This window comes from Dryobates pubescens, chromosome 4, assembly GCF_014839835.1.
Source record: "Dryobates pubescens isolate bDryPub1 chromosome 4, bDryPub1.pri, whole genome shotgun sequence".
NCBI classification, from domain to species: Eukaryota; Metazoa; Chordata; class Aves; order Piciformes; family Picidae; genus Dryobates; species Dryobates pubescens.
In genome coordinates this window covers 30112675-30133532 of record NC_071615.1, presented here as the reverse complement: position 1 = coordinate 30133532, position 20858 = coordinate 30112675, and the positions used below count along the sequence as shown (strand labels likewise).

Here is a 20858-nt window from a genome sequence, read left to right as displayed (position 1 = left end):
GATATTCAAAACCTTTCCTGGGTGTGTTCCTGTGTGGCCTGTCCTAGGTGATCCTGTTTTGGCAGGGGAATCGGAATCAAGGTCCCTTCCAACCTCTACAATATTTTTAACTGTAGGAACAGTAACAGGTAATTCCCAACATCTGCTGAGGGAATCCAGCTCACAGCCATATTTTACATTAACCTAAAAATCTTCATTAAGCCACAGGAGGTAGTGGTTTGTTTTTAAAAATGCTGCACAACTGCTATTTAGAGTGCAGTGCCTGTTGATACTACTCCCCAGCTGGCAATCAGTGCTGTATAAAGCTTATGTTTGCTCTCTTATTTGTGGTTTGTGCTGTGTAGTCACCACAGAAGTTGTCAATTAGCTTGATTCCCTCTTCCCTTGTTTCAGCATTGGCTCCTGTGATGCTTGAAAAGAGAATGATTTGCCTCAGCACACCGAGGGATTTGCTATTAGTATTTATGCTAATAGTTGCCTCAACATGTTCAGCATCTGAACTCTGAGGAATTCCCTCATGCAGACTACAAAGATTTAAACCCAAAGCAAAACACTTGTTGACTCCACACGAATAGCTGTTAACTATGCTGACTACACAGCAATTAGGTTGTGGCAAAATACACATGGTTACCAGGTTTAAGCATATTTTCAGACAGGGTCAAGCAGCTTGATTACTGCTGTCCATGAAAATAGGGTAGTACCTTCAGTTTTGGTGCAGCCCATATGAAATTAATCGTGTTAAAAGTTTCAGTTGGATATGATGTCAAATTCTTTGCCTCCTAAGATGCTGTCACTAATGGAAGAATGAAATAATATTTTAAATTCTCTTATCCTTGATTCCTATAACCTAATGATTCACTGTAGGCTTAGAAAATTGAAAACCTCATGAGGTATGTTGGGGGGGGGGGGGGGGAGGGAAAGGGTCTCACTCATGTTGTCCTTGTTAAAAATCTCATTCTAGCTCCAATGTGGAAATGGGCTAGCACAGATTACACTGCACTGCAAAGATGTCTCTCTTGGTTAGACCATCTGGCACTGCACAGACCACATCTCCATTTTTCTACCTGTAATAGTTCTGACCCTGCTGGGTGAACTGTGCTGGCCAGGTCTAGGAAATGTTAAGTGCCATCAAATAAGGGAAAGGGAGCCTCAGAGTCTTTTGAATTATGCTATGCAACCACCACCACCTGCCCTGCCATAAACTGACATCTGAATAAAAGTAATTATGGTTTTTTTTTCCCTTTGTAGGGGGGAAAAAAATACCAAAGTACCAATTTTAAGATACCCTCCACACTGCTGTCAGTGTTTGCTGGAAAACACTGATACTCCGAATGAAGCAAGTTTAATATCTGAAAGTTATCTGCCTGGTAGAACGTGAAGGAACTTTTTTTTACTGCCAAATAATACTGCCATTTGAAATCAAAATGCAGGAGTACTTGACTCTAAAATGTTAAGAAACAGAGGCAAGAGCTTAGCACAGCTGGTGAACAGAACAACCTTGTTTTGTGAAATTGTGTCCAATAATCTGTGTAAATGGGACTTTTTCCTTTTGACAGGGAACAGCTTTGACTGATGTTCGCCTTGGAGTAACTGCAAAAAAGTCAGGGCTTCTCCAGCATTACAGTAAGAACAAGACAAGCCCCACAGTTGGTGAGGCTGTGTAGGAATTCTTCTTAAGAATTATTCTTGTGTAAGTTAATTACTGAGAAATCTCCTTTTCTGTCATGTTAGGGAACCTGTTGGTATTTTTTTCAGCTTCTTGTTTAAGAACCCATTTTGCTTGCAGTACTGGGAACAGGATAATACAGGTGATGCTGAACTGTAATGATGGCCCCAGTCATGTAGTCCATCTTGTACTGTGCAAAACAAAGTTTCCAGCTCTGCATCTCAGCTGCTTAATTTTGTTCTTTTTTTTTGTCCTGTTAAAGGGGGACAAAAATCTCATATTTTAATAGCAGTAGTGCCAGTAGCATTAAAAATGTCATTCTGACAACTGTACTGGTATGGCCCCCCCCTTGGCCACATGTGACTTTGTTGTATACAGATGTTTACATTTATAATTCAGATGAGGAATGTGCCACAGCCAGAGATCAGTGAGCAAAGGGCAGTGGAATTCACCTGTGATTTTACTTCAGAAGAGGTGACTATGCAACAGGCCTAGGAGTTAAAACTAGAAATTACAATTTATAACACTGGTAAAGTTTAAAATCTAGGCTGTGCACTCAGCAAACCACTGATGTGGTTTAAGATGCTGCAACCCACACAGAGCTGGGGACACAAAATGACTGTTGGGCTCAAAACACTGCCCCAGCCCCACTGCACTGGAATGGCAAGAAACTAGCAGTGACCTCTAGGGGAAGGGTAGTTTGATCACCCTTGTCTAGCACCAAGTATCTGCCCAACTGCTTCTAGCCCAACAGTCTCATTTTCCCAGTGTCATGAAGGAATAATGGAGATGAAGCTCTTTGAGACAGATTTAAAATGCTTTAAAGATTAGGCCTAGGTTTGAGGGACAATATTCAAGAGCTCATAGCTTTTTAAAGGGTAAATTCAGGAGTCCAGGTTGAGAAAGTGTCCTTTATGTCAGCTAGGTACATATTTTAATGAAACAGCAGAAAATTAAACTGATTCACTCTCTGCCTAGTGAGGCATGCAGATAGAAAGTTAGTGTAGGCAAAAAAATTGTGAACTGATGATTGAGAGCTGGAATTGCACTGCTAGGTGTTAACGCAACAAGAAAGGTGATTCCTTTCTTGTGGTGCAAGATGCACGAGCCAGCTGGCACACACAAGCTCCTGAAAGCCCAAGCTATGAAAATCATTACATGGTTCTTCACCAGTCAGCGTAAGCAATCCTTCCTTTTCTGCCCTTCTTCAGGGAGGAGAGGAGGAAGGCAGGCACCCAGATTTGGGAAAAGGAGAACAAGTCTTTCTCTTGAGTACTTAAAATGGTGTAAAAACAAGTGGAATTCATTGCAAGACAGTCTTGGCTCATGTATGAATTCAGATTCAAAGCATCTGCTAAACAGAGCAGTTTATTACAGAGCTGACAAAAAGCACTGTCAGAGAAATGGATGACAGAGTTTTCAAACTGTAAAGTTTAGATATTTACATATCTAGGTTGCAGGAGTAAATCCTCTGACATCAGTGATTACTCAGAAACCCAGCCAGCCTATAAAAACTCTGCTTTAAATAGGAACTACTTTACTTGTAGACTTCCCCTGTTTCAACTGCTCCCCTTCAAATGTCTAATCAACACTCTTACACAAAGTGATAAGCGTAGAAAATATCCTTAACAGGAAAAGAAAAACCAGCTGTCTGCAGAAGCAGATACCTGTTCTGCTGACGAGAATGTCCCCTGCAAAGCGTTCCCAGTTTTGACGTGAGGAATCTGCCTCGCTGCCTTACTGCTAATTCTTAAGGGAAGTGATTTGACAGGTTTTTTTAATTTTAAAAGTTTAACATTCTAAATTGTTATACAGTCTTAATATAAAATAGGAGAGGAGAATGAATATTCCACATGGAAGCTGCAGAGAAACCCCCAACTTAAACTCTGTGAAATACTGCACCACACAGCTTGGGGCACCTCCTCACCTCCCATGTTGCTCTTACACAGAACAGAACTCTGCTGATTTCGGCTGTCTGGCTGTGGTGTTAGCACGGTGCAGTACCAATAGTTTCAATGTTCAGCAAAGCAGCAAACAGCAACAAATAAAACAAAATTTTTACTAGAAGAGAGTTAGCAATGAGTTATACAACTCCTTTACAACCAAATGTGAAGTCAGTTGGACTTGACAGACACACACACAGCACCAAGGCAACAGAACGGAGAGGTACATCAATGCAGACTTGGTGAAAAAGGAGCTAAATGACTTACCTTAAAATCTAAGAAGTCTGTCGAAGAAAGAACAATGCTCATATTCTTAGTGTGTTTGCTATAGAGGAATCCCTTTTTTTAACAAGACACAGGCACTATTTGATTTTGTGGAGTCGTGAAGAAAGGCTGTGCTTATGTTGTACTTCTCATCAAATGCCACTTCCACAGCCACGCTGCAGAAGTGACAGATCCTATCTCCATTAGACACATGTGAGTGAAAGGAATGTTTGCCATATGGGAAAAAGGAGAAACCATGGGTGAGTGCTTCCTGGATGTCGTAGCAAAAGAGGCAAAGCTTAAACTAGCTTTAAGTACATAATATTTATCGTTCTGAACATGTGTTCATGCATTTTACAGCTTATTCAACAACGACGTTTTAGAATCTTAACTGTAATTGCAGAATTTCTCCTAGAAGCCCAAGAGGTGCAGTATGATGCAGTTAGGAAGTTTATTGCATCTACATTTTAATTCCTTGATGATTCTTGACCACATTATTGGAGTCTTTAGCAGTACGATGTACTTAGGTCATATCCTGCAGTGCAGTGGAGCAGCAGCTTAACAGATGGCATTGTGGGAAGCCTGTATTAATTAAACAACGCTTCAAGATTATTTCCTCAGTTCTCTTTCTGGAACATTTACCTTCGTTGATGTCTGACACTCAGTTCCAGGAGTTATCACCAGAGGAGGCTGGCTTTGATCCCTGGGTCAACTGCAAAGCCCAAGAGGCAAAATGCATCTCTGCACTGTGCAAGGGTGGCTGATGTTGGCTATTGTATAAGCAGTCCCAGCTCTAACCATTTCTCTTCTCTCATCAATCTTTTCCCTTTCCAAACCCAGTTTCTTCTCACGTCTAACTGGGAACACTCCATAGCTTTAGTCTCTTTGATAGGTATCTCTTTCCCCAAGATCACCAAACACTGCAAAAAGTAAACTGCACTGAATTACAAAGGAAACGGTAACAAAAAGGTGACTGGGTGAAGCACCCTACAACTTTTGCTTTTGCTTTTCTTTTTTTGTGTGTGTGTGTGAGCTTTACACCATCTGACATGGTTAAAAAAAAACGAAAGGAAAGAAAGCCTTTTTCTTCACTTTTGACAATGACATTGATGGATTGATTCTATAAATTCTAAAGACTATATACAACTTCTTGTCTCAGTTTTGCTGGTACCTGCTACAGATAACAATGCTGACAGCTGCCATTTAAGACACAGTTTAGAACCTGGGATGAAGGTTTAACTGTTCTTGGTATCAAGCAGGCATTAATGTTCTCAGTTCTCTGAGCAGCCTTTTGGGGTATAAAACTAGAACAATGAGGTCAACTGGGGGAAGACAGAAGTGACAAACTTCAGGTAATGGTCATAAAAGTGCAAAGTCTCCACTATCACATTTCAATGTGTTCAAAACTGAAATTGCTCCTGAAGGTGGCACTAGCTCAAGACAGTTTATACAGGACTATCCTACCTCAGCAAAAGACATGTTACAAAGAACAGTCTGATTCCCTGTGCTTTTTTACCTACCCATTCTTCAGGACTACAAAAATATGCTTTCTGTGAAGCAGGAAAGAAGCTTAAAACAAAGCATACCTTTTGAAAGCTAAACTAATGCGCTTTTTTGCCCCCTTTTTTTTTTCTTTTTTAAACTAAGATTTCACTCTCTACATACTGCTTAAAAGCTAAGATAAACAGTGGCAGGTTCAACAAAAAATTGAATTTCTACTGCAGGCTTACCATGGCATGTTAAGCCCATGCCTGCAGGTGGAACTATTTCTTACTTATTCTAGATTATAATGGATGCACTGAATGGATTTTCCACAATCAAACAGGCTCCAAAAACCCTTTGTTTCCCACTTCATTATGAAAATACATCATGCCTGCACACAAAACAAGACTTCCCTAGGCAAAGCTGCCTGCCACAGATAAAAATAAAAAATAACTTTAAAAACATTGAAAAATCCTGTGCAAGTAAAAATCCCAAGATGCTTTGCATGTACTAATGTCAACTGTGTAATGAACTGTCACTTATTCTATGCTGGCCTAACAGCTGGATGCAGAAAGTACATTTACGTTTATTTCATCTTGATGTTTTGTGTGCTCCTTAGACTTTAAATGCCACTCAATGGCCTTCTTACTGTAATCCAGAAATGTCTAATTTTGTTCCAAGCAAGGGTTTTTTTGTGTTGTTTTGTTGTTTGTTTTTTTCAACTACAAAAGCAAATTATTATGATATTATGTTTATGACTCATGAGCTAATTCAACAAACTAAACTTACCAAAGACAATACATTTGTTACCTGAGATGGCTAAAAATCATGCTTCAACAAAGAATTCTATGCACAAAAATCAGCATGCAAGCACATTGACAAGAGTCACCTCATTGCACTAGTACTGTCTGTGTTCACGTGGACACCTTAACAAACGTTCTAAAGTAATCTTTATACATTACAAAACAAGGATTACAAAACCTCTATTTTATTTCCAAGGGTTTTTTTGTTCTAAAAATGTTGAAACATTAAAAAAATACCATTTCCTAGCAGAGTTTACAATAAAAGGCTGACAATCTGGCACGGAAGAGGTAAATATATGGAAACCTGTTTTAACAGTTACAAATCAGTCGCTGGTGACTAAAGAACATTTTGTTTTTCAAAGCTGGTAGGCACTTCCATGTAGCCAGAAATATAAGTTTTCCTACCACTCCTTTTCCCTCTCATACATAAAAATATCCAATGCAGAAAAAAAGAAGTAGGATAAAAGGGTGGATAAGTGATCAAATAAAAGCATTATCTAAGGTCTTGCTTATTGTTCATCTTGTGTAAACATAAAGATTTTGTCCAAGTTTTCCTGACAAGATGGAGTTATTTGGCCTTTTAGAAATGTTAGCTGAAATACCTCCCTTTTTTACCAGTGTATGTTGTTTGCTCACTGCTGTATTGTTGGTTTATGTCTGTAACAGAAACTGGCTCTAGGCCAGCCCATGGGTCCTCAAGCATTGAAGGTCTGTAATAGTTTTCCACATCATTAGACACTCTTTTCTCTCTGCCATGCGGTGTACCAAATGGAGTAGATGTCCTGGGTGATCCCTTTGGAAGAAAACCATCAGGTAAAGAAACATTTAATAGACTAATTAAAACTAAATAAACAAAACCAAACAACTAAATAAATAAATAGTTTCCTTCTAATGTAGCAGGGTTTTGAAGCTGCTTATTAATGATGACTATTCTCTACTTGCATCTTCCTCAGAATATATTAACTTCATTATACTTTTAATTATGAGTGACAATTTATTAGGATAAGAAAAACAGCAGTCTTCTCCAAAATAGTCACTCTGGCCTCAGGGTGTTTTCATAAGCTAACTCACAAGCTGAACAACAAAACAGGGAGTTAGAAGCCGAGTAAGAGTTAATAATATTTACAAGAGCAAAGTCAGATATTAAGTACTCATAGCTTGAACACAGCATTGTATGATGAAATTAGCTACAAATGACCTGAAAAACATATGGGGAAAACCACCTTGTTTTAACTAAACTGGTGTTCTGTGGAATTTGAGAACAGATTACCTCATCTGATATACAGCTGGGATGTATTGCTGATAAAGTAGATATTGCATAGGGGGAAAAAAAGCTTTTGCATGGAGCTTTTGATATTTGATTTGTTTTTAAAGATAAAGGATAACCACACTTGCTTCTGTAAACCTGTTGTAAGTCTGCAATTTAGAGAGCTATGACATGCAGCAAATCACTTTTCTCTTCCATTTGCATTCTTCATGGCTCTTTTCCTCAAATTCATCTCCCCCAAAAATGAGGTTTTTGTCTAAAGCTGTATTTGTATAATTTGTTGTAAACAGAGTTAAACAACCTATACTACACATACACCATGGTTAGTCTCCAAACATGCCTGCTGCATTCTGTAGGATTACAAGGGGACTCCTTGAAGCTGACCATCAGTCTCTGACTGTGAAGGAGGGTAAAAGCACGGAGTAAGGGCTGCTGCTCCTCCCACTCTCATTTCTTGGGCCAGCAGTGATGGTGTTGAACTAATATTGGCCATTGGAATGGACTGCCCAGGGAGGTGGTGGAGTCACCATCACTGGAGGTGTTTAGGAAGAGAATGGATGGGGCACTTGGTGCCATGGTTTAGTTGATTAGGTAAGTGTTGGATGATAGGTTGGACTCGATGATCTCAAAGGTCTCTTCCAACCTGGTTCATTCTATTTTATTCTATTTTACATAAATGGATCACACAAAACAATTTCTGGATCAAAGTGAGAAATGGTGCCAGACAGTGAAGGCCCCTGTGCTTAGCCAGAAGAATGGATTCCACTCATACTGCTTGAAACTCTTTCTGAAAACATGCTGCGGCAGAAGGCTCTGTATGTGGTCCCAGTAACACCTTTTCTAGAACTCCTAAAACTTGATGATAATGGGTACACAACCAAATGTGGGAACATCTATGTCTCATTACAGGGCACTTGTCCCTAACAATTCATTGTAGCACAATGAGGTCCTGTAGCTAAAATGATGACCTCAGAACGGAAAAATCACTGTAAGGTAGAGAACTGCTTTATTGCATCAAAACATTCAAGGGGCAGAGAATAACCTGAAAATACATATAAAAAACTTTGAGGGACATGAAGCTTCCTAAAGCAAGCCAACATGTGCTAGCCAAAATGCCATTTCTGTTAAGCACATTTGGAACATAGTGTGTACTACTGCTTTACTATCTTCAAAATAAATAAAAACTCTTTAAAACCCCACCAGGTTTAATGGAGACCATGTAACTGGCACTGTAAAACAGGTTGAGTGTGGAGCTTGTGTAATGTCATGCCTAATCTGCAGAACTCCAAGCTGAACTGATGTAATGTGTCCAGTGACAGGCCAAATTAACCCAGGGCTAAAGCTTTTTTGAATGGATTTATTTTTAACAAGAAATTTCACTCAAGTATTGTGCAGGCTGGCAGTGGCACTGACATTTCAGCATCTCTGATATCTAGGAAATCTATCATTGTGCAATACAAGACTGATAGCCTTTGGTGATAAGTAGGTATTTAATTACATTTCAGTCATTACATTTTTTTTAATTGGCAAATATGTGATTTTTTCATAGGGCCTGTGGAAGACAAAAATAGCCCTACCCATGCAAGAGCAACCATTCTGTGCAAGAGAAATAGTTTAGTGCCAGAGATACCTTAGAAAAGCCTTGTATTTTATTGTCACTTGTGCCAACAGCCTTTTCTCACTTAACTTGCCTTAAATAGTCTAGTCTAGAATAGACTATAGTAGTCTATTACAGTATAGTCTACTTTTTTCAGGTAATATCTCTCTATACTAAAATAAAAAAATACTCTTTTGCTGCTACTCATTAACATTACTACTAAATATGGTAATAATGCCTTGAAAATGAGGGCAGTCAATCACTCCCTTTATGGGGTTTCTTCAAAAATCATGACTGTACCATTTCAAAGGTTTGTTGTTTTTAGCTTTCTGTAATAATTTTCAGCCCATGACCACTAACTAGCTACTGCTGCTAGCTAGTTTGCTGAATCCTGTGGAGTGTAGAACGAGAAACACTACCACTAGGTGAATTCTGAGATATTCGAGAGAGATGACAAATGTGTTTTTATAAAATGTAAAGCAGATTCATCTCTCATAGAAAAAAAAAACACAGAAAGCTCCATAAACTATTGGCTAACCTCTGTAAACTGTTTGCCTTAACACAGGTCAAGTCAGGCATTTCCAAAAAGATCCACAATCTTTATGTTTTCTGTTACACAAAACAGCATCTTGTAGACCTCTACAAGCTCAAAACGAGCACAGAACGCTAATGAGACCAAAGTAAATAGAAACTCTTTTGGATTTCCTGATAGGATTTCAAAAAGTCACTTCAGCCTTTCAGCTCAAAGGTGACAGCAGCATCATAGATTCCAAAAGCATTGTAGTTCTCTTAATAATAGCCTCTGAGGTGGAGAACGGAGGGGGGAAGAATCTGCATACCTCAGAATAAACTTGACAATTAGAAAGTGTTAAAAAAATCCCTCTACCTAAGTGTATTTGTGGCCTTAGGGATTGAAATTCTTGTTGCCCCCACTGAAGAAAATGGAGAGTGAATTTCTGAGCAGCCTCTGTGGCTGCCTCTATTGCCCTCTCACACTAAACAACCCACGTGTGCACACAGAAAGTGCACATATGCAGACTACCTTAGTCCTAGGCAAAACTACAGACAGAGGATGTCTTAACAGTCTTAGAAAGTATCATCATCTGAGGTCAATGCTCCTAAACTACTCTCAACATCTGCAGAAGGAAAGGGCAGGAGAAGAAACCCTGAGACTGTCTTGAAACTTCTACCTTTTTTTGTGTCATGTTTGTTACTTAACACCATGAATGGAGCCTTTGAGGCTCTTCCTGCCTGACATGAAACTGTTCCCACTACAACCAGAGGCAAATAGATTCCTGCATATTAATTTCAGACAGGCCTAATTGAATATGTAAAGAATCATCTTCTGAAGGGAAATTAGACATTGGTGACATAAGCTGTCCCACCAGAATCTGCAGCAGAAACCCCACATCCTTCGCCTTTCTAACGGGCAGAGACGTTAAGCGATCTGTGTAGGCTTCCATGCTGAAGGGAAGAGTCTTTGACTCTGTGTTGAAGGATATGCATAGAGTTTGTAGTGAACTTTATTCCACCAACCCTGAGATTACACATCATAAAAAAGTAACCAAAGACTATTTTTGAATGGAAACATAACTATGCAGTGTAGGCATTTGGAGATTTTACAGATCTCTCAAGACTTGACTCCATTATTACACTTCAATCCTGACAGTGTCAATAAGAACATCAGAAAATGTTACCGTTGTTTGTATGGCATGTGTCATTTGTTACACTTTTAGAGTTTCTCTCATATTGTGTAAAGTAAGCTCTGTAGATAAAATTGGTATCATCTCAAGAACTGTCATGTCCATCTGCACTGCCAGTCACATGCCCCAACTCAACCAGCTGAAAAGAGTGCAGCTCACAGAACCTGCTGTTGGTAGCTCTCAGGAAAAATACTATATAAACGAAGGCTTACAGTGCAATGCAAAGACTTTGAAATGCTACCCTATTATCTCAGCAGATGCTCTCCTTTCTGCTTAAAAGAGTCTGAGCTTAATTCTCTTTAAGAGAGTATTTATTTTCTCTGCTCATGTCCCAGAAAGCTGTGTGTGAATAAGGCAGCTTCCACGATGTAAGGCAACACAGGCAAAGTAAAAGCATATGGCACTTCACCACTATGCGACAGGAAAATTATCAAAGGGAGGTACCTATAAGGAAGAGGCGTTTGCTGCAGTTTTGTGTGGTGATTAATTTTCTCTCTACTTTAAGGTAACAGAGTATGAAAAGGAATAACGGTACACGCTCGTGAAGAGTTCTTTCCCAACGGGCCCAGGGCCTTTTCCCCTTTCCTAATCACACAGCTGCCTGAGCTGAGATCTCCCCATCGTCTACTGGGGGAAGGCACATGTTGCCCAGTGCGGTGCAAGTCTCGCTCTCCCCTGAAAATCGCCGTGGAGGGAATGGACGCTGCGCCATGTCACAAGCCCTCGGCATGCTGTCTCCTGCGGGCGGCGACCCCGCTTAGCAGCAGCAGGTCCCTCCCTCCCGCCCCCGCCCCGCTATGCGGAGGCGCAGGGCTGTCTCCCTTACCGCCCTACCCCATACCTGGTAGTGCCTCTGGAAACCCCCGGGCGAGCGCTTGTGCTGCTGCGGGTGCAGGGGAGCTCCAGACGGGGATTTGCCGCCGTAGGGAGTCGGGTATCGTGGGCTGACGCTCTGCGGCCTGCGCGGGGTCTGCCCCCCAGGCAAGGGGCTCCCGAATCGCCCGCCGCCGCCGTGAAAATTGTGGCCATGAGGCGAGTGGCCGCTGCCGTAAGGCCCAGGCCGGTGGCCATAGGGCGGCGTGTGGTGGGGGTTCCCGTAGCCCCGCGGGGAGGACGGCATGGGGCCTCCGCCGGACGGAGGGCTCCGGAAGCCGGCACTCGCGTACGGAGGCGTCGGGGGACGGGAGCTCTGCCGGTACATAGTCTTGGCCAGCAAAGCGCTGGCGGAGACGAATAAAACCTGCGCAACGGCCTCGCTCGGCAACCACCTCGGCGGGGCGGTGGCGCGTCTCCTTTTTCCTTTTCCCTCCTACCCCCGCCAGGCGGCTAGAAGGTTCCGGCCTCAAAACGTTCCGGGCCGGGGATGGCGAGGCGGGGGCACCCAGCTGGCCTCCAGCCGCCCCGGCTGACCGGGCCTGGGGAGCTGGTGGTGACCGGGCCTGGCAGGGCTGTCGAGCTCAGCCTCCGCCGGGAGCGGAGGAACTTCACCGCCGGGCTGCCCCGCGGGCGGCCCTGACCGTCGCGGCCGCGTTTCCTACCGGTACCTGGAGAGCAGGTCCCCGCGGCGGCTGAGAAGGAATTGTCTGAAGCAGGAAGGTCGTGGAAGATGTGTATGTAGCAGCTGTGCCTGTTATATTGTGAGGCATTGCAATAAACATCGGTATCTGTGAACTCCGTGTGGTTGCGAGTGAATGAATGCCCAGGTACTGCAGCTGATAAAAATCAACAAAACCAGCTGTTTTGCTATTGTTGTTATTACTACTACTACTACTACTATTATTATTACTACTATTAATATTACTATTATTACTACCATTATTACTATTACTATTGTTATTATTCTTCACACAAGGAAGACCATGTTTGCACAAGACAGTTTTTCAACAAAAGTATTGATTTCTCTGATCAGTGTGATTCCAGACAGGGACAGCTTCATCTAATTTAAGCACCTTTCACACCAAACAAACCAGAAACAGATATCCTCTCACAGATGTTCAGTTATATTGAGATAGTTTCCAGTTGATCAATCCCAATTGCTTCTAGGATTTTAAGTGTCCATGTCATACTTTTCATTACACAGAGCATGTCAAGTCGACAAACACATTACGCTGAAGTCTTTTCTGTGTTCTCCCTGCAGCACTTCTGAAGTCTGTGCTATTCATAATGCTCATATCCAAGCAGTCAGAAGTTTCAGCTATTGTTGAGATGCAGCTGTTGCTTTATCCTCATGGAGTATTTCTCATAAATACTGAAGCTCTCAGTACTGAGCAAGAAGACACCATGGTGTTCCTGTAACAAGCCTTTCTTTCTGTCCCAACAAACTAAAAATAGGCTGAAAGTTCTTAGCTCAAGAATGGCTTAAAGGTCAATTCAGCTTAACCCTTCCATAGCCATATAGAACTACATATAAAGTAACAGCCATATAGAAGATTTATCTTAGAGTGCCAGTGCACCTTCGGAGAAACAGAGCTCAGGTCTCCAGCTAGCGACGGGATTTAATGACATCCAACACAGCTGCCCAGCTTTAGGTGCAGAAGGCTACTCTGGGGACACTTTTATTCCACCAGGAAAATACTGCATGTCACAGTCCGCATAGTCAGCTGGCACTTCAAGTTTCTCGCCATCAACCAGGAGTTAAATGGTGTAGCAAAACCTCCTTAAGTCTGTTTTGCACAAATTTCTGAAGTTTTGACAGAGGATCTGGAGTTCTGCCGCAAGCCCTGCCGGACACCTCCCTGCTTATACAGCCTAGCCACCTGCACGCTGAGGATCGAGGCCCCACTTACAACTGGACTAGCTTATACCGGAGTCGGCCTGTCCCATCGCCGGGGACCCGTCACTCGGGGCGGGAAAACCCTGGAGCCGCGCCTGCCGAGACGCCCGGCCCCGCCCCAGCCCGGGAACAATTTGACGCTCCTGAGGGTGCGGGAGGAGGGAAGGGGCGGTAGTGGGCGGCGCTAGCGCGGTGCGGAGGAACCGGGCACCGTTTCGCGGCGCTGCCTGGGGCGCGCGGTGTTGGTTCTTGGGGTGGGTGGCGATGCTGCGCGCCGGGCTGGGAAGAAGCAGCTGCCTATGTGGTGGCGGGTTGCGGAGGAGCCGGTGCCCCGCAGCCGCCGGCGGCAACGCTTCGCTGCGCTGCTCCAGAGTCCTGAGCGCCGCCTCGCCTAGCAACGGCGGTGGGGCGCGGGGCGGAGGCCATCCCCCGGCAGGTAGCCGCGCCGCGCCCTCCTCCTCCTCCTCCTCCTTCCTTTCTCGCCTCGTTGGGTCTCTCTGCCCGTTAATCCCGCCGGGCCTCACAAGCGCGGCAGCGACTCAGGCAGTGCTCGGAGCCGCTGCGCTGTGGGACAGGCAGGACCTGAAACAGCTAAGGGAGGCTTCTGCTGCCGTGGCCCGCCCCGTGCCTCTCCTGAGGTGGAGATCGGAGCTGGACCGTGCCGACAGTCGGCTGCTGAGCCCAATTGCCAGTCCCACCGGCACCGCGGGGCCTGGGGCGTGGGGGTGGTGGGTGTCGATCAGGGGCGCTTCGCGCCGTGCTTATGGCCGAGCCGGCCGTCTGTGTTTTGTCGGTTCTCTGCTCGGCTCCTGCTACGCGGCGGGGACCGGCGGAGCGGGTCTGCGGCTGGACTTTGCACAGGAGCTCTGGGGCAGGGAGCGGGGCAGCTTCAGCTGACGGGGGTGGAAGAGCGCTTGCTGTCTTGTGCTGTGCCTCGGTTGTGGCAGGCTACAGAACTCCAGCTTCAAACAGTTGTTACGTTATTAAAAAAAAAATCTTATTTTTTAAATTAAAAACAAACAAAACACCCCTCCCCCCCAAAAAAACCACAAAACCCCCACCAAATCCCCAAACAAAAAAAAAAACAACAAACAAAAACCTCGAAACAAAACAAAACAAACCCCCAAAACAACCTTCCCCCTCCAAAAATAAATTAAACCTAAGATGCAACAAAGTCGTTTCTCTCCGGGTCTCCGATTTTTCTGTCATTTAAACCCATGTAAAAATACTGACTCTTGTGGTGATTGTGTAAGAATCAGAGGGAGTTTGGAGTTCTGTTTCCCAGGATGAAAGAGTCCCAAGTTCATCCCTGTTTGGAATGCACCTGCTGAGAGGGAAGTCATTCACAATAGTGATGGACTTGATCATAGCTTTGCTGCATGTATAAATTAAAAAGGTACCGATTGTGCAACCAAAGATGAGAAGATAGACTTAAGGACTGATGCCCTCTGCTATTAGATGCAATTAGAATGGAATCTGTTTGTTTCCTGTTAAATTGCATTGGCATAAAGGTATTAAATGCACTAATTGGCTCTCTGTGCCCTCTTCTGTCTCTTAAAGGAAAGCTTCTTTTGGGGAATATGATATAAAAATATCCATAGAATTATCTCTGTAGGTTGCTTACTCATTGTCACATTAGACTGACCTTGGGAGAACCTACTGAGCTTAAGTAGAGAGTTTAACCCACCATTATATCACTGAGAGTGAATGGATTTATTTATCCACTGAAGTTATTTGTGAAAGAAACATAAGACTAATTTAGATTAAATTCAAGCATCATGGGAATAAAGAGTTTACAAACAGGATATAGTTAGATCTGGGAGAATGGATTTTTCTTTCAGTCATTGAATCACTGGAATAATTAAAAGCAAAAAAATATGAGAGAAAATGTGAGTTTGCTTTGTAGGGAATTTAAATTATTGAGAGACGGAATTCCAAGGAAAAAATGCTCTGCAGAGAAAAGTCAACTTTGGGTATGTGCCTGATAGGATGCTAGCGAGGAAATTGAAAACAACCCTGAACAGCAACAACAATAAAAACCACCACCACTAGTACCAACAAAGAACCCCACACCAACACATAAACCCCAGGAGATGCTTCTGCAGAATGCTGATCAATTTTGATCTCCTCTGTGTGTTTGTGCTGTCTTTTTTATTTCTTTGTTGCTGCAGTAAGGGGTTGGTAGCACTCTGATACTTGGGGTCAGTGTACCAGAACTGCTGCTTCAATAGTCTAAAGGCTTTCTATTGTAATTGTTTCAGCAAATTAGTGTCTTGTTGGAATGCAGATCTAGGTCCTTTGTGAATATCTGTGCTTTTTCTAGTTTGAAGAAGCTAAAAAGTCTTTTCTTTCCACAGATTTTCAAAAGCGGGTTTTTGATCTCTTTCTTGCATTTCTCCGTCATTGTGGACATCAGTGTTATTTATCAGCAGTAAAAAAAGTAAATGCCACAATGGTCTGTTTGTCTGTAAAACAACAGCTGTGCTCTCCAGTCCTCTTCCAGCAACAGAAGAGTCTTAGTCCCTGACTGGAACATTAGATGTTACCATAATGTGAGTCATATTGCTTCCTGACGCAGCTGTTAAGTGAGCCTACCAGGGGACAGGCTCTGCTTGACTTGCTGCTCTCCAATAGGGAAGGGCTAGTGGGAGATGTGACCGTGGGAGGCTGCCTAGGGTGCAGTGACCACGAGATAGTGCAGTTTTCAATATGCAGGGAGATAGGGAGGAGTACCAACAGAACCTTCACCTTGGACTTCCGGAGGGCAAACTTCAGCCTCTTTAAGAAACTTATTTGTAAAGTTCCCTGGGTACCAACCCTCATGAACCGAGGGGTCCAGGAGGGTTGGACCTACTTCAAACAGGAGCTCTTGAAGGCACAGGAACTGGCGGTCCCCATGTGCCGAAAGATGAGCCGGCGGGGAAGGCGACCGGCCTGGATGGACAAGCAGCTCCTGAAGGATTTAAGGGAAAAAAAGAGGCTGTATCACCTTTGGAAGGAGGGGAAGGCTTCTCGAGGTATGTTTAAGGAAGTGGTTAGATTATGTAGGAATAAAATTAGAGAGGCAAAGGCCCAGTTGGAACTGAAGCTGGCCACCTCTGTGAAAGATAATAAAAAGCAATTTTACAAATATATCAATGCTAAAAAGAAGGGCAAGAAGAACCTCCACTCCTTACTGGACCTGGAGGGGAACATGGTGACCAAAGACGAGGAAAAGGCTGAGGTCCTGAACGCCTTCTTTGCCTCAATGTTTAACAGCAAGGTAGGAGTCCAGGATGAGTGGCCTCCTGAGCTGGGTAATAGGGTCGGGGAGCAGTGTAATGCCCCAGAAATCCATGAGGAATTAGTCCGGGACCTGCTGAGCCACTTGGACACCCATAAGTCCATGGGACCGGATGGGATCCATCCTAGGGTGCTGAGAGAGCTGGCAGATGAGCTGGCCAAGCCGCTCTCCATCATTTTCCTCCAGTCCTGGCTCACTGGGGAGGTCCCAGGTGACTGGAAACTGGCCAATGTGGTCCCCATCCACAAGAAGGGACGGATGGAGGAACCTGGAAACTACAGACCAGTCAGCCTGACCTCAGTGCCAGGGAAAGTGATGGAACAGATTATCCTGGCGGCAATAACTGCGCACCTGAAGGATGGCCAAGGGCTCAGGTCCAGCCAACATGGATTTAGGAAGGGCAGGTCCTGCCTCTCCAACCTGATCTCCTTCTATGATCAGGTGACCCGTCTGGTGGATGTGGGGAGGCCTGTGGATGTAGTCTATCTGGACTTCAGCAAGGCCTTTGACACCGTCCCCCACAGTAAACTGCTGGCTAAGCTGTCAGCTCGTGGTTTGGACCACAACACTCTGTGCTGGGTTAGGAACTGGCTGGAGGGCCGAGCCCAGAGAGTGGTGGTGAATGGTGCCACATCCGGCTGGCGGCCAGTCACCAGTGGCGTCCCCCAGGGATCAGTGCTGGGCCCCATCCTCTTTAACATCTTCATTGATGATCTGGATGAGGGGGTTGAGTCAGTCATCAGCAAGTTTGCAGATGACACCAAGTTGGGAACAGATGTCAGTCAGTTAGAGGGTAGAAAGGCTCTGCAGAGGGACCTTGACCGACTGGACAGATGGGCAGAGTCCAATGGGATGGCATTTAATAAGTCTAAGTGCCGGGTGCTGCACTTTGGCCACGGCAACCCCATGCAGAGCTACAGGCTGGGGTCAGAGTGGCTGGAGAGCTGCCAAACGGAGAGGGACCTGGGGGTGCTGATTGACACCCGCCTAAACATGAGCCAGCAGTGTGCCCAGGTGGCCAAGAAGGCCAATGGCATCCTGGCCTGTATTAGGAATAGTGTGGCCAGCAGGAGCAGGGAGGTCATTGTGCCCCTGTACTCTGCATTGGTTAGGCCACACCTTGAGTACTGTGTCCAGTTCTGGGCCCCTCAGTTTAGGAAGGACATCGAGACACTTGAACGTGTCCAGAGAAGGGCAACAAGGCTGGTGAGAGGCCTTGAGCACAAGCCCTATGAGGAGAGGCTGAGGGAGCTGGGATTGTTTAGCCTGGAGAAGAGAAGGATCAGAGGCGACCTCATTGCCCTCTACAACTACCTGAAGGGTGGTTGTAGCCAGGTGGGGGTTGGTCTCTTCTCCCAGGCAACCAGCACCAGAACAAGGGGACACAGTCTCAAGTTGTGTCAGGGGAGGTTTAGACTCGAGGTGAGGAAAAAGTTCTTCACTGAGCGAGTCATTCGTCATTGGAATGGGCTGCCCAGGGAGGTGGTGGAGTCGCCGTCCCTGGAGGTGTTCAAGGGGAGATTGGACGTGGCGCTTGGTGCTATGATCTAGTTGTGAGGTCTGTTGGAACAGGTTGGACTTGATGATCCTTGGGGTCTCTTCCAACCTTAGTTACTGTGATACTGTGATACTGTGATATGACAGTTAGTAAGGATTGATCAGTCTTAGGTAGGAATGAATGCATATTTTGGGGCTAGTCTTAACACTTTACAGGCTTCTTTGAGTATTTACGTGACCCAGTTAGCCACAGGTAGAGAACCTGTTGGCTGTGAGAAGTTGCTGCTGTTGCAGTGGTGTATCTGTGAGAAATGCAACATTAAACACTGGCTCCAGAGGAGGGGGAGTGAGCCTTTGAGTAAGAGAATGCAGTTTTAAAATTTGTGGAGAGAACAGAGGAAGATGGGCTCATTTTGTTAACTAAAATGATGTCTTTTTTTCAGGGAGTAAAGCTGTTGTTTACATATTTTTTGTAAACACGGGGTAGTGCCATTGTGAAGCAAATGGTGTACTAGGTTCCTTAACAGACAAGCATATGCTTAAGTGTTTGCTCAGCTAGAGCCAGCTTGATAAAATTGAGGTTACTTGGAGGACCTGTGGTGTTCACCGGGCACTTGCACAAGTATCTTCCAACACCTGGAATTTTCACTGAGGTGTGCAGCATTGATGAGAGGTGGCAAACTTGAGTTTTCCTAGTCTCTGAAGCGCGCAGGTTACATGGCTGGTCCTCAATAAGCACATTTGCAATATGCTCCTTGATTTGCATGCTGTATTAATACCCAAACCCAATTAACACTATTTTCCTATGGAGTGATTGGAATAGTTAAGGAAAATGTCATGAAGAATGGGATGCAAGTGTTCTCATTGAGAGGAGTATAGTGAATAGAAACATTTGAGCAGGAGTCTTGAATTCCCAGTGATGCTTCCTATCTCTAGCTTTGTCCTATCTATCTCTATCTATCTCTAGCTCTATCCATCTCCTTCATACTGTGTATACAGTAAGGTATGAGGGAGAGTTGGGGTGGCTGGGAGGATGGCTCAGGTTGTATGGAGGGAGTGTGGAGCAGCTGACACAGGTTGCATGACTCAGGAGACATACCACACAGTCCTGCATGCTTGAGGGACTGTGGATCATTCTTCTGTTCTGTAAGGAAGTCTATACTTGAATTAATTGAGTGTTTGTGTCATTTTTTCCCCACGATTTAAATCTTTTTCTTACCAAGAAGAGATCCTTACCACTGTAGTCTTGTGTAGTTTTTTTGAGTGTTATTGGTTATTTGGTTGGGATTTTTTGTGTGTGGTGTGAGACCACCTGTGAAATAGTAATGAAATTGCCATCCACAGGGGATAGTGAAGTGATGGCATCCCCAGCTAGAATTAAAGACACTGAGTTAGCAGAAAGTAGTCTGAAGTTACCTAATAGACAGTTGGCAAAATTGTGCTCTAGACTAAAAGATTGCTTGCTCTAAGATGCTTATTGTCACTGCTCTTGTTACTTAGAGCTAGTCAGGTTGGAAAGCATGAGGGAAAAGAGGAAAGCATTGTGATTTCCTGCTAGTTACTTTGCATGTGGAACTGCCATTGAAAGTTAAAGATAGAATGGGGTTTCCTTTGTTCCTTTGTGACCTCTTTTCTGAAATTCTTGGTTTGTTTGTTTTTTTCTGTGTGTTGTAAGTGCTTAAGTCTACGCACATCAAAAGACTTCATGAGGATTTTGTGCTTCATCTTGTCTACTACCCATTAGTTGTAGTTTGTGTCATTCTGATGTTGCTTGTTACACTCTTACTGGATCTTCTTCAGGTTAGTCTTTAAGCTATATGAATTTTTGTGGAAGGCACATAAAAATACCTCTACAGAATAGCTCTATTGTCAAATACATAGGTGTTTAGAATAGGTTCTGCAGTGTTAGCCCTAAGATTTTTCAGCTTTGAACAGCTTTACTAATGTAATGTGCTTCTAATAACCTACCTGTGCAGAAAGCTTTACTATCCTTTGTTTGGGGGAAGTAGATGGGGGAGGAGAGTGCCATAACAACAGCGTTTCAGGCTAACAATGCAAAACATACCTTGCAGAAAAAAACAAATAATTACTGTTTTCTGTTTCTTGTCAGGTGCCAGTAATGTAAAGCCCTTGGATGGTGTGAAAATTCTTGATTTAACAAGGTTTGTATTTTGTGTGTCATTTGGAACATTCTGTCCAGCTGCAAATACTCTGATAGGAAAAACCATGCAAACAATCCTTTTTTAATGTTACAGGGTACTTGCAGGGCCCTTTGCCACAATGAATTTAGGAGATCTAGGTGCTGAAGTTATCAAAGTGGAAAGACCAGGTAAGATTTTTATCTGTTATTGATATAATAAGAAGGGGGAGTAGTTTAACAAGTAGCTGTGTGTGCATTTTAAGCAATACATGACTGAGAATGCAAGATTGAAACCTTCCAAAAATATTGAGAAAGACAATGGTTGTGTTTATCTGATGATGTTGTGCTTTTGGTGACTGTGTGTATGGCATTGTGCTAATTTTGTAGCTATTTGTCGATACTTTTGAGCCAGCATTTTTCAGGTTTGGAGAAACTAGAAG

General features: G+C 43.8%; 2 protein-coding genes across 6 annotated transcripts in view; one reads left to right on the top strand and one right to left on the bottom strand.

Annotated features, from left to right (window-relative positions):
• Nucleotides 1-5509: 5509 nt before the first annotated feature.
• On the bottom strand, nt 5510-12120 carry MPLKIP (M-phase specific PLK1 interacting protein). Its single transcript, XM_054160990.1, has 2 exons — nt 11567-12120; nt 5510-6951 (listed from the first exon to the last, which is right to left on the bottom strand). Exons 1-2 carry the CDS (start codon nt 11924-11926, stop codon nt 6748-6750), a joined length of 564 nt encoding a protein of 187 aa, XP_054016965.1. The 5' UTR covers nt 11927-12120; the 3' UTR covers nt 5510-6747.
• Nucleotides 12121-13692: 1572 nt separating this feature from the next.
• The window catches only part of SUGCT (succinyl-CoA:glutarate-CoA transferase), a 484791-nt gene continuing 477625 nt past the window's right edge, over nt 13693-20858 (top strand). For all 5 annotated transcript variants that reach the window (XM_054161377.1, XM_054161379.1, XM_054161378.1 and 2 more), the window contains exons 1-3: nt 13693-13934; nt 20389-20440; nt 20534-20607. In XM_054161377.1, the coding sequence (XP_054017352.1) occupies nt 13763-13934; nt 20389-20440; nt 20534-20607 (298 nt within the window). In that variant the 5' untranslated portion in view covers nt 13693-13762. The remainder of the gene's footprint in view (nt 13935-20388; nt 20441-20533; nt 20608-20858) is intronic.

Coding starts and splice junctions, on each gene's coding strand:
- MPLKIP (XM_054160990.1), bottom strand. CDS start 11,926: ATGTACCGGCAGAGCTCCCGTCCCCCGACGCCTCCGTACGCGAGTGCC. Junction 6,952..11,566: donor GTTTCCAGAGGCACTACCAG/GTATGGGGTAGG, acceptor TTTCTTCCAAAG/GGATCACCCAGGACATCTAC.